General features: G+C 39.1%; 1 protein-coding gene across 9 annotated transcripts in view; it reads left to right on the plus strand.

Annotated features, from left to right (window-relative positions):
• Positions 1–12,263, plus strand: part of PIP5K1B (phosphatidylinositol-4-phosphate 5-kinase type 1 beta) — a 114,031-nt gene that overhangs the window by 46,437 nt on the left and 55,331 nt on the right. For all 9 annotated transcript variants that reach the window (XM_071802083.1, XM_071802084.1, XM_071802085.1 and 6 more), the window contains 2 exons: positions 2,117–2,247; positions 12,001–12,118. In XM_071802083.1, the coding sequence (XP_071658184.1) occupies positions 2,117–2,247; positions 12,001–12,118 (249 nt within the window). The remainder of the gene's footprint in view (positions 1–2,116; positions 2,248–12,000; positions 12,119–12,263) is intronic.

A 12,263-nucleotide genomic window follows, 5' to 3' on the forward strand; every position in this document is an offset into this window, starting at 1 on the left:
AGAGCAGCCTGGAGGAGAAGGACTTGGGTGCGTTGGTTGATGAGAAGCTCAACATGACCCAGCAGTGTGCTCTCACTGCCCAGAAAGCAAACCATACCCTGGGGTGCATCATAAGAAGCATGACCAGTAGGTCTCTGGTGAGGCCCCACCTGGAGTTGTGCGTTCAGCTCTGGGACCCCAGCATAAGAAGGACATGAATCTACCAGAGCAAGTCCAGAGGAGACTACAAACATGATCAAAGCTGGAGCACCTGTCCTATGAAGACAGGCTGAGAGAGTTTGTGTTTTTCAGCCTGGAGAAGAGAAGGCTCCAGGGAGACCTCATAGCAGCCTTTCAGTACCTAAAGGGTACTTCAGTCCCCTAAAGGGACTTTTTACCAAGACCTGTAGTGACAGGACAAAGGCTAATGGCTTTAAACTGAAAGACTGTAGAGTTAGATGAGATATAAGGAAGAAATTCTTTACCATGAGAGTGGTGAGACACTGGAACAAGTTTCCCAGGGAAACTGTGGATGCCCCATCCCTGGAAGTGTTCAAGGCCAGGTTGGATGGGGTTTTGAGCAACCTGGAAGGTGTCCCTGCACATGGCAGGGGGAATGGTCTAGATGACTTTTGAAGGTCCCTTCCAACCCCTTCTATGATTCTGTAATTAGAAGAATACAGCACTGTGGTATCTAGTGCTCTTTCAAACATGTTCACTGCCACAGCAAGGGACTAAGATGGGCATCCAGCTATGAAGCAGAAACTCTATTTGCATGTGTATTGGTTTGATCAAAGTTACATAATTACTGCTTTTGTTGGGCATTAATCATTCATGAATAGAGGCCTTTCAAAGAAAGAAAAATGCGAATCTTATTATGACACAAAGCCAAATCTTTTTAATAGTCAAAGTAGCAGTCTAAGAATGGTGATGGTGTTTGTTCTGACCAAATTGCCTGTTCTGAACCGTTATGCAAGTGCAGGTTCTGTTTGGTGTGCAGTCTTAGTTGTTTAGGAGCTGCACATCTCTGTCCTTCTCTAAAAATAAGCAGTCACTCAAGCATATGCTGTTCTGAGAACTATAACAAGAGTAGTTTTGTTTACTTGAACCCTTTCTTATGTAATTCCCACTCCTGAAATGTGCTGAAGTAGTTCTGACCATGAAACTTCTGGTGTTCTTTCCTTCCACTGAGACAGTTTCTTGCTTGTTTGGTGGGTGGGAGGTAAAGCCTGTAAACAGAGTCCAAAAGGGTATCATCAAACTGGTGAAAATACAACATGCCAAGGGAAAATAACTTTCTTCCTGATAACCTTCTTTCCGTTCCCAATTATTTTCTTTGTTCACCCCTTCTATCCTTTCATCTTTTATTAAGAAGAATTCCTTTCTTGACTAACTTCTTATTTTGACTCAGTTCCAGAATTTTTTTAATCCATCCAGCAGGTTTGTCTAATCAGCAGGAGAAAGTTTGAGATGGTCTCAATTTACGTATATATAGTATCTGTCACTATTTGGCACTGTACTTTTGAACCCTTCTTTCCCTGCAAGCCCTGTTCGTTGAATTTAAGATGTTTGACTCTAAGCACATAGATTTTTCTGTAGAGGTTTTTCTTCCTCATCACTTCAGTTTCTCTTTGGATTCCTCCCTCTTGCACTGTCCGTTAAGTAGAACTTACAATAAATACATTCATTTACAGAATCTGTATTTAAACCATTGGCCTACATTGTGATGCCTTGATGTGCATGTACAATCACCTGGAATTTGTGACTTTTTTTCCAGAAGATAATGCAGTTATCTGAAGCAGTTTGAATGTCCAGTTAGATTGGAAATGTCTGAAGTTAGAAGCCAATGTCCAAATTATTTGAGCAGCTTGAAAAGTCTCAGTCTGTACAATCAGAGCATTGATTTTTTTTTTTTTTTTTTTTTTTTTTTTTTTTTTTTTTAGCTTTTGCTACAATATAGTGTTTCTTTTAAATCTTTTAACTGAGAAGTGGTCATCTTTCTGAGGTCTAGGAGGTAAATATGACATAGCATTTTTATTAAAAAAAAATTATTAGCAGTTTAGCATCGAATGTTATTGATAAACAACGGAAATCTATTTTTGACAAACTTATGCTTGAATTCTTACTTTCTACACAGACTGCTTCCTCAGCTATTAAAGGCGCTATCCAGTTGGGAATAGGATACACAGTAGGAAACCTTACGTCAAAACCAGACAGAGATGTTCTTATGCAAGACTTCTATGTAGTAGAAAGCGTCTTCCTGCCAAGGTAAGGACAAGTCTATTCAATTTGTTTTCAATAGGATTTCATAGTGAAACTCTTAACTAGATGTTTTAAACAATGACTGTTTTCCAGTTCTAAAAAAAATAAGGCTAGAGTTAGTTGAATGTGTGAGAATTTGAAAATTATCCTAATTGTTGTCATTGAAAACAAACGTAGGGAGAAAATTGGGAAGATCACACTTAACTGAAGATTTGAGACTTGTTTCTTCTAGAGAAGGAAAGTAATTGTGATGCTTTCAATTAAAGGATCTGTAGGATGCGTGGATCTGTATGCAATTAAGTATTATATCCAACATTCACTTGTATAGTTTAGTTTTTAAAAACTGAGGATAATACTCGCCATTTTGTCAAAGTGTTGTCAGAATTTATGAAAAGTCAAATCCTGCAATGTTAAGAACAGTGTAAGAATTTACACCACACTGTAAACTTCTAGCCAGGAGTAGCTGGCTCAGCTCTTATTAGCTGACTACAGGTTGTGCACCATTGCTGCTTTGCGTCTCAGCTTGTATCACTGCCAGGTGGGTGCTATAGAATTTATAATAATACGGTTATGCTGATAAGAGAAATCAAGGTCATACTAATTTGGGGACTTCAGAAGCTCAAGTACAGTGCTATGTAACTTTTCCAAGTTATATATGCTAGGAATGGATAAAGAAGGTTAAGGAAAAATGGCTTTCAAAACTAGGAAAATAGAACTGTTGTCTGGGTTCTTAGAAGTGCTAAGTGTAAGTAGTGCCCGTTGTTTCCATGAGGACATGCGGTGTATGCAGTATTCTCTGAATGTGAGTGTTTTCTGTGACCTTTTCAAAGTTTGGTTCATGTGCAGTTTGAATGCCACTTCATAAACTGCTTGTAATAATTTACAATCCTTAAAAATTACTGATGTCACTAAAACGAAGTGAAACTGACAATGTACAAAATAATTGCAGTCATTTGAATGTTGATCTCTCCTCATGTAAATTTGCTTGATTCATCTTCTGTTTTCCTCTGAATTGAGATATCCTTCAAAGAGAAGAAAATGTATTTCTTAAGTCAAATGAGTTTTTAAGTTACTTTCTTTAGTTCCTTGTAGTTGAGGGTATTGTTCTGGTATTAACTATAAAGTTTGTGCACAGTTTTGTAGTCCTTCTCTTGTAGATTAGGTAAACATATAGAAGTTAACTATGTGCATGTGTTTTCATACACTCTAATAACAAGATTTTATTTGCTTTAAAAAAATCCAAATTACAGCTGAGGAATTTCCATATCTTCTGACGAAGTTTTTATTGGTCTGAAAAGTGGAGAGGGAGTGACCCATCGTATTAGTGAAATTTGTGACTGTGACAATGATGCAAACTTCTGTACTTTGGCTGCGGTAACAGCCTTGTTGTTCATGGAAATTAAATGACACATGCATTGCAAAACTGTTTTATTACATAGCACAGTTTGGGGAAAAAATCTCATCTCTACCTTTTTTAACATAGTTGTAAAGGAACAGGTAAAATAAAATGGTTTGTAGTCCATAACATTGTGTATATTTTCTCTCATGTGAAGCTTAACATGCCTGTACACTCAAATTTCTCTGTTTTGTGTTGGTTTTAAGGGAGACCTGGGAGAGATCCCTTCTGGCTTAAAAAGAAAACAAAGGCAGAAAGAATAACCTGTATGCGCTAACATAAAACTTATTCTAAAAGCTTTAGTAGCACCTTTTTGGACAGTTTCCTATGAATAACCATATGAGGAAAATTAGACAAATGAAAGTAATGGCCAGAGCAGCATAGTTGTGGGGTTTTTTCATAGCTGTGTAGTAAGCAGAATTATATATGGAGCCTCTCCATAAAGAGCACTTGCTGATAACATTCTCTGTGAAACTAAAATCTGACTATCCCCCACAATCTCTTAAAACCAAGACACTTGGTTTCTTATGCTAATCCACAGACATCAAATTTCAAGTCTTCCCTGTGTCTCTATGTAACATGCACGTTCTCCTATCTAAAATGGTTTCAGTCCAAAGTGGTATTAGTTTTTATAAATTGTGATAATTTAGCATGGCATGTAATGATACCGGCATCTTTCCTGCTGTTTGTGGGTGTTGCGATGTTGAGTTTTTCATTATGTCATTATGTGGTTTGGTCCTGAGTCATATCTATAGGTAGTTTCATTACCATAGTTGGAGGTAAAAAGCTAAGATTGTCTTTTTTCCAGATAGGGCTGCTCTTTCAAGGTGCTCTTTTTCCTGGGGTGGTACCTACATGTGAAGGCAGTGTTGTTAAAAGTCATTACTGTAATGACTTTTTTTCCTTTGGATTGGTCTGGGTTGCAAGTAATTAGTTGAAATTAGTTACACTGCCAGTGGATCTGCCTCAATCTGGAATCACCCTGGAGCGAATAGAAGTTAAGCTTTTTGCCAGATGTCTGCAGCTGGAGGAGACCCTGGCAGTGCAGCAAGTGCAGTGCTGCAAGCAGGTGCTTACTGAGCAAGGAGCAGCGTGTTTCCACTTGCTCCGGGTATGCACAGTTCTGCTGCAAGCTCAAGCAGACCATTAGCTGAACTTCCCCTTCATTGCGGCCTATTCACAGCAGCCTGCTTCTTCGCAAGCTGTCCTGCTCCACTTTCCTCCCATGTTTTCCCACCTCTCCCCATGCGGGTGTGCAGCCAGGTGAGAGCTCAACTGTCCTGCAGAGCCACGGCACACCTGCTGCTCTGGCAGTAACAGCAGTGCTGTTGTGGTGGTGATAAAATAGACCCGGGTTGATAGAAATGCAATGAAACAGCAGCCTCTGTGCCAGAGAGCAAAGTAGTGTTATCCATGCCCTTTTACTGTTAGGAGAAAATTGCCAGCAGTTGTTTATAAACTTTATCAGTTGCAGAAGATAAATAGTCTTCTTGTATCTCTGGGCCCCCGAAGTAAACCTCAGCACCACCTGTACCCCAGATTCAGTAACCATAGCAAAACACTTCCAGCAGAATTCAGGATTCATGAATGAGGGAGAAAAACACCAAAGGAAAAAAGTGAGCTATTCAGACCTGAACATGACTGCCCTGCTTATTGTGGCAGCTACTGATGTAGATAGGAATAACTCTATGGATTGCAGGTTATGCCTGGTCCAGAGTTACTTTGTAACTGGCTAAAATTTTCAGAGTTTAGCCCAGAATGATTTAGGTGTTTATTTCAGGAGGTGGTTTTAAGTGTAATATGGGTATCTCTGTACAGTGGGTGGGTTTGGATTGCAAAGGCCCTTGCTTTCATTCATACATTGTAGTGGTGGAGGGGGTTCAAAACTGCCTTTGTCGCTTTCTGCTTCACATTGTGGCATTCCTTTAATCCCTTTTATTGAGCTGCCCAGGAGTTTATTGCATGTGGCTTTTGGGCACTAAATGAGATATTAGGGGATTTTATAAAGGAGTTTTTTGAGAAGCACTGTCCAGATGGAGTTTAAATAGCACTATGCAAATGTGCTCCTTGGACTGAGAAACAAGTATAGTCTGCAGTGACCTAGTTGATTCTGAAATTTCTGCCCAGATCCCTGAATAGGGTGAAACTGCAGGAGAAACTACTGCAAGTAACCTGTCTTCTGGCTTTTAAACACTGCTTCGGAAACCCAGAAACAGAGTTGCTTACCTGGTGCTAGTGCTGCAGCAGCAGTGGCTGGAAAGTTCAGTGGGGAGGTTTTGTGTCCTGCCCATGCTCTGTACACTTTGTCCCATGATGCAGCCATGTGGACCATATTGTGCTTCATGCATTGTGCTCCGTGCTCCTGACTTCCTCGGTTGGAACCAGTTCATTTTGTGGCAGCACATTTTGTCTCCAAATTGATCATTTGTGCAATGTGGACACAGCAGTGTCTTGACAGCTTTTGATTGAAGTGTGGAGCTGGCTCCAGGTAGTGTGGCCATGGTTAGAAAGGCTTGTTGCTAGTAAGCCTCGCTGTGTTAGGCAGGAGTGGCAAGCTGGTGGCTGGGCTGTGGGGCCGTGCAGCTGCCTGTGAGCTGGCAATGTGGGCAGCTGGCTAAGCATTTCTAGCAGACACATGCTGAATAGGCACATTTTCTGTAGTAATGCTTGACAAGCCAAACAGAAGCTGCTCCACTCTGTCAGCTAACTGTGGCAAGTCAGTCATATGCAGCCTCAGAAATGCAGAGCATTTGGAGCAAGGTAGCATGTTCCAGGCTTCATCTCTTTTTGTTTTCTTAGATGGAGGCTGCTGCTAAGCACAGCTCTGAGTCTGACTTTTTTGCAGAAAACTGTTAATCAGTCTTGTGCAGTTCCTGTGCTAATACGCTTTATTTTTAGGATCTGAACCCTGCATATCGAGAATACTTGGCTGTGGTTTCTAATTTAACTAGTAAGACTGTTATATGCTATTGACCTGTATACACCCTGCAGCTACAGTCATCTGTACAGTAAACTGGTTCAATGACAGATTGCTTTCTTGTGATGCTAATGAAAGATTATTCAGTGTTTTCTGTTACTTAATGTCAAAAGCTTAGCATTGTATTACGATAGCATTTGGATGACTGTCCAAATAAGTAGTCAAAAGTACTAGGAAAAGTCAAATCTTGGCTGTTTTCTGATAGATTTTTGAGGAATGATTTAGTAAAACGAAAGCTGACACTTGTCCTTGGAAAAATCTTTGTACCAGACTTGTCATACATTACTTGATGGGCTAAGTGTCTTGGTAGTTAAAGAAGTACAGAAAACTCTGTAGGCTGGGTGTGAATAGTACTCAGATGTTCACACTAGCACTTAGTTGTTGTGCAATTTACACCACTGTGTTTGTTTCCAGTTGGGCAGTTTCACAGCCGGATAAGAAAGTAGCCTTTGATAAATGCTGCTGCTTTTCTTTTGTTCTTCAGTTGCAGAGATGCACAGGATGACCCAACTTCTGACATTTTTTATGGTTTGTGAGTGGAGTGATAGCACAGATAGGAGGAACAGCTTCTGTTTGCAAAACAAATAGTATTCGAAGTGAAGGTACTGTGGCAAGAAAAGCAAAAACATGTTCATTATGAATTATTGGTCTTAGCTACTTCTGTTAGTGATGAATTCTTGGTAAACCTGTGATAACCTGGTTGCTTGTGTGGTTATGTAGACATACTTAAACTATTTTAAGGTACCCTGAAATCCCTTGCCTCAATGGAATCTCTAGTTGATGGTGAAATAGTCATGTCATCATCATAACAAAATGTCTGTGTATTCAGCTCTTACATAGGTGGAGTTGGCTTGTTTTGAAGATACTTACTATCACAGTTGTATTTTAAAGCTGCCTTGCAGGGTACTGCTGAAGATAGCATATAGGAGCCAAAAGTATAGGAGAACATACTGTGGGGAAACAAAGGTATTACCACTGGACTTTATCCCACAGTGTGATAAAAACACACACCTATTTGTACAGATAGCCATAATACCTACTTACATCATGTGGGAAACAGTTGCTTTCCTGAAGTGATATATAGGAAATGAATACACCAAAGCACTACTTGGTCTGTGAGTTTGTAGATTCTAAACACATTTTGATGTATTGTAAAAGAACAGTTTTATCCAAGAACAGTGAAAACTATTATCTTAGTTTTTAATATTGGGAACATTTCATTTTAGACATTTTATTTTGATTTGAAGATTTTAAAAAGCGTTGCTTCCACATGAGAGACCTGAGGTGTTCCCTCTCTCCGCTCTTTTTACAACACATACAAGGAGGGCATACATAGGCCCACAACTACAACATTACTATTTCTTTTGTGAACAGCTACTTCAGAGCCTATTAACATTGCTCTGTGACGAAAGCTTGATACCAAGAGATGCAGCTGGCCTTCCCTGCCCCTTCAGATAGGTGTGCAGTCTCTTGAGTGTGGCCTGCCAGGGTGAGGCCATGGAAGAGAAAAGCTGCCAAGAAACACATCTAGGTGTCTTGTTTAGCAAATTTTTGCAAGCCACGGGGTTAACCATTAAAAATGCAATTAGTTTTATGTCATTTTTAGTTTGATATTGTACCACGTACACTTTAAATCAACCCTCAGCTTTTACTAAGAGACAGGTTAAGGTGCACATACTGTCATTTCTAGGCATGCTTGATTTAAAAAAGAAAAAATTCTAAAATATCAGTATTAAAGCAAGCTTGTGTACTAAGCTTAACCTCCTTTTTTTTTTTTTTTTTTAATTTTTAACTCTACCTGTGAGTCTTTCGCTTTTGTGTGCTCTTACAACTAGGATTATTAAAATACCTCGTAATTTACAGTTGCTTCCTAATCTTTCCAAAGCCTATATTGTTTGTCATAGTGCATATGCAGAGACTTGAATTCCTCAAGATTGCCAGAACCAAAGAATGAAAGCCAATATTAAAAGCCTGTATATTTCCTCTATTAAAACTCTGGTAGACCTGTGACCTAAAGTATCTGGGAGGTAAATTGTACAATTACCTAATAGTTTTAATATATTAAGTATATTTCTATTTTATCCAGAGCTCCATTTTGCAGATTAAGTTTTTTGTCAACAGTTCACAGGTATTTTTCTCGTTCAACTTCAAAGACATAACTGTCCCCATGAAACTCCCTCCTCTGATTAAAAGTTGTTATGCGCGGTGCTTTGCATGTGTATTTTAATACAACCAGAGTGAAACACACTTGTGATCTGCACCAAGAAGATGTGGGGAAAAACCATGAAATACATTATCTCCAGAGCTAACAGAGTGGAAGGTGAATAATTTTGTCTAAATAAGGTTGAGATGTATTTGCAATAAGCATTTTGTACAGTGGAAACTTTCCTTTTCAGGTGAGAGCACGGAAATACTCAGCCACAAGAAATTTGAAGGTTTTCTGTGACTGTAGGAAATTAATGGAGGTGGGGGTGCTTTATCCCTTGAAAGTAGCAACAAGAAAACCTTACCGACTTTCGTCCAGAAAGATAACCAAGAAATCTTAAATTTCTGTCAAGCTTGCTTGTTGCGTCACAGAAGAGCTTACTGTTGTGATCCTGTAAACTTTTCTATCAGGCAATAAAGCTGAAACTAATTAATATGTTTAACACAAATGGAAGGTTATTATAAAAACCTCTGGAGAGCTTTAGTAAAAGGAATTTTTAAGCAGATTTTACAAAGGATAAGGAAACTTGTCTGCATAACGAAATTCAATATGTTATCTGTAATAAAGTAAACTTGTGTGCTTTAACTAAATGGAATTGCTTCTGTGTAGATGCTATTCCAAAATAATTGCTCTGTTCTGCAATTACTCTAGAATTAGTCTCTACATACTATGCATTACTGTTCATTTGCAGACCCAGTATTGGCCATTTTACTCCATATGTACTTGCAAAATCGCTTGGACCCATAGTATTGTTGCTGCAATCCTCCTGTCTTCATTTCAGCCTGGTGAAATTCCAGCAACAGTAGATGTTCTGGTATAGTAAGGACATCCAATCTATTTAATGCTGTGCTTTTACAAAAGAGGCTTTTGAGTTATGAGTGCAGGAAGCAGATTTATAAAAGTATTTATGTATTGAAAGGTAGGACTTTTTAATAAAGTTTAGGTGATTAATCTTCCCTGACAATGATGTGATGTTTCAGCAGAGAACACTGTTCTGTTCTTGTCTGTGTCTTACAACAATTAAATGCATTTGCAGATATAGCCCCACATTCCCATTATAGTATATATTACCCAGTGGCATCCTCAAGTTGCACAAAAATGCAGTGACGTGCATCCAGCTGTATAAAACTTAATGTCAGAGAAGACTAGCAGTGTTCTGAGCAGCTGAAAGACCTTATGAGAAAAAGCATTATCCAATCTTGACTGTAAAGAAAGACTACTATTGTCAGCCTAATACCCTGATGATTTCCATTTTTTCCTATATAATGGAACAATAAAATACATGTGGATTTGATTTTTAATGCCTTGTGATACAGTAGACTACAAAGTGATCAGATGAGTTCTTTGGGACTATGCAGCCTTCACTAGCTGTTAACTGTGTGGTTTAGCTCTCCAAGAAGCAGTAGTATTCTAATGTCTTTGTATGTGCCCTGCGTCATCCACAACCATAATTTTCTTTGTGATTTCCAGACAGAAATAGGGTTTCTTCCTCCTTTCATCTGAAGTATATGCATTTCTGGAGCCTGAGAAAGCTTGTTCTCCCACTCACACGGTTTAATTAGAAGCAGTTCAGTTCAGTTCTGGTGGGTTTTGGCAGTATCCATGCAGTTGTGGCTAGGTGGGTTGAGTAGGCTTCTGTCGTCAAATTGTTATTAAAGGAAGGTGATAAGTTCATATGACAGGCATTAATTGTACAGGATCAAAGCTCTATAATATTTTCACGATATTTAATTTAGTCTTCGCAGGACTGTTGCTTAGAGTTTACTACTTTTCACATATGTGTGAATTCCTAGTTTTATTTATTTATCTTTTTTATGTACTTTGGATAGTCTTATTGCCAACATAGAGGAATGTGCTTCATTTCTGAACAAAGTGGTATGGGTAGGTGAGTAAAGAAGTCTTCAAGAGCTGATGTTGACCACTGTGTCAAGTCTTGAATTTTGTACTCATCTATTTATCAGACTGTTTGGAGACTGATCAAACTGTCTTAAACTGTTCCTGTTTGTGTTGAAATCATAGTGTAGAGCTTTACTCTTCTGCTTAAAAGTCGTCTTTTGGTTTCCATTATTAATGATTCCACAGGCAGTTTTAATTATTGTTTTTCTGCTGGCAGCATTTTGCATCTGACTTTTTCCTTTAGCTTTAATTGTGTACTGTAATCTCGAGATTCATACAACTGCAGCTTAAAAATACAGTGAGATAGTAAATATAAAACTAGGGAAAGAGCTAAGGAGGCTATAACAATTGTTGGTTGGTTGGTGTTTTTGTTTTTTTTCCCCATTTAAGAAAGACTGTCTTCCAGGCTGGCCATCCCAGTAGTCTTTGTGCCTCTTCTGTTTTAAATCTGTATCTTGCATGTAGCTGCATACCATTTCCCAGAATTCCCTAAATGGTCTGTACCTTGTGTCCCTGTTTAACCAATTTAGTGTGTTAAGCTAGTGCTGGTTTAGATTGGGGTGGGATAAAATACGTGACATGACAGCCAGCCAAACAGAAAACTCCTTTAAGGTCAGCAACGCCAGAGTGGCTTTCCAGTTTTGGACTGTACTATCAGGAAAGAAAAAGGTACCATCACTGCAGTTAGCCTGCGGTAGACTAATGCTGAGGATGCTGTTTCATAAATAAGGCCGAGCAAATCCATGTTTGTTGGCACCATAAACCAGGTGTGGTCCTGCTTCCTTCCTACTGCTCTGGCCACACAGTTCTGCCCTCAGTGTTGTGTTGTCCTTAGTGCCTGTTTGACCCCCTGCAAACCACTTCAGGTCACCAAGCCAGTAGTGAAATTGTTTTGCTGCATTGACTTCCAAACCCTTTGCAAGAGCGTATGTGGAGTTCACCCTTCCTGTGTCAGTAAGCTATTAGATTGGCTTACCTGGGAGGAGTTGTCAGAAGTTGTAGCATTAGTTTAAACCCAGTCTTTATGCAAATGGATATGGGTGGTGAAAATAGTCATTCTCTTTAGGACAGGAGGAAGGAATTTGCTGGCAATATTCTGTCTCTCACAGACATTTGTTATACTGATTAATGGTGATAGGGAGGTGTGTCTGCATTTATGACTCTTGTCTCAGAAGGCCAATGGTTGTGTTAGGCAGCTTTACAGTAAAACTGGCTGCAAGAAGGAAATAGCTAAAAATTGCTGAGTAATAATTTGGTTTGGTTTATTTTTGTTTTTGTTTTCAGTGAAGGGAGCAATCTAACCCCCGCTCATCATTACCCTGACTTCAGATTTAAGACGTATGCACCTCTTGCCTTCCGCTATTTCAGAGAACTTTTTGGTATCAAGCCTGATGATTACTTGGTAAGAGCTTGCAGTTTTCCTTTGAGTTACAAATGATTGTAATGTATACCAGTTTCATAGTGGCAGAAGAGGATGCTTTGATAGTGCCCAAATGGGTATTAAATTTTATGTGTAGAGTGGTTTATAACTAGCGAATATTTTTGGT

This window comes from Patagioenas fasciata, chromosome Z (assembly GCF_037038585.1).
Source record: "Patagioenas fasciata isolate bPatFas1 chromosome Z, bPatFas1.hap1, whole genome shotgun sequence".
NCBI lineage: Eukaryota > Metazoa > Chordata > Aves > Columbiformes > Columbidae > Patagioenas > Patagioenas fasciata.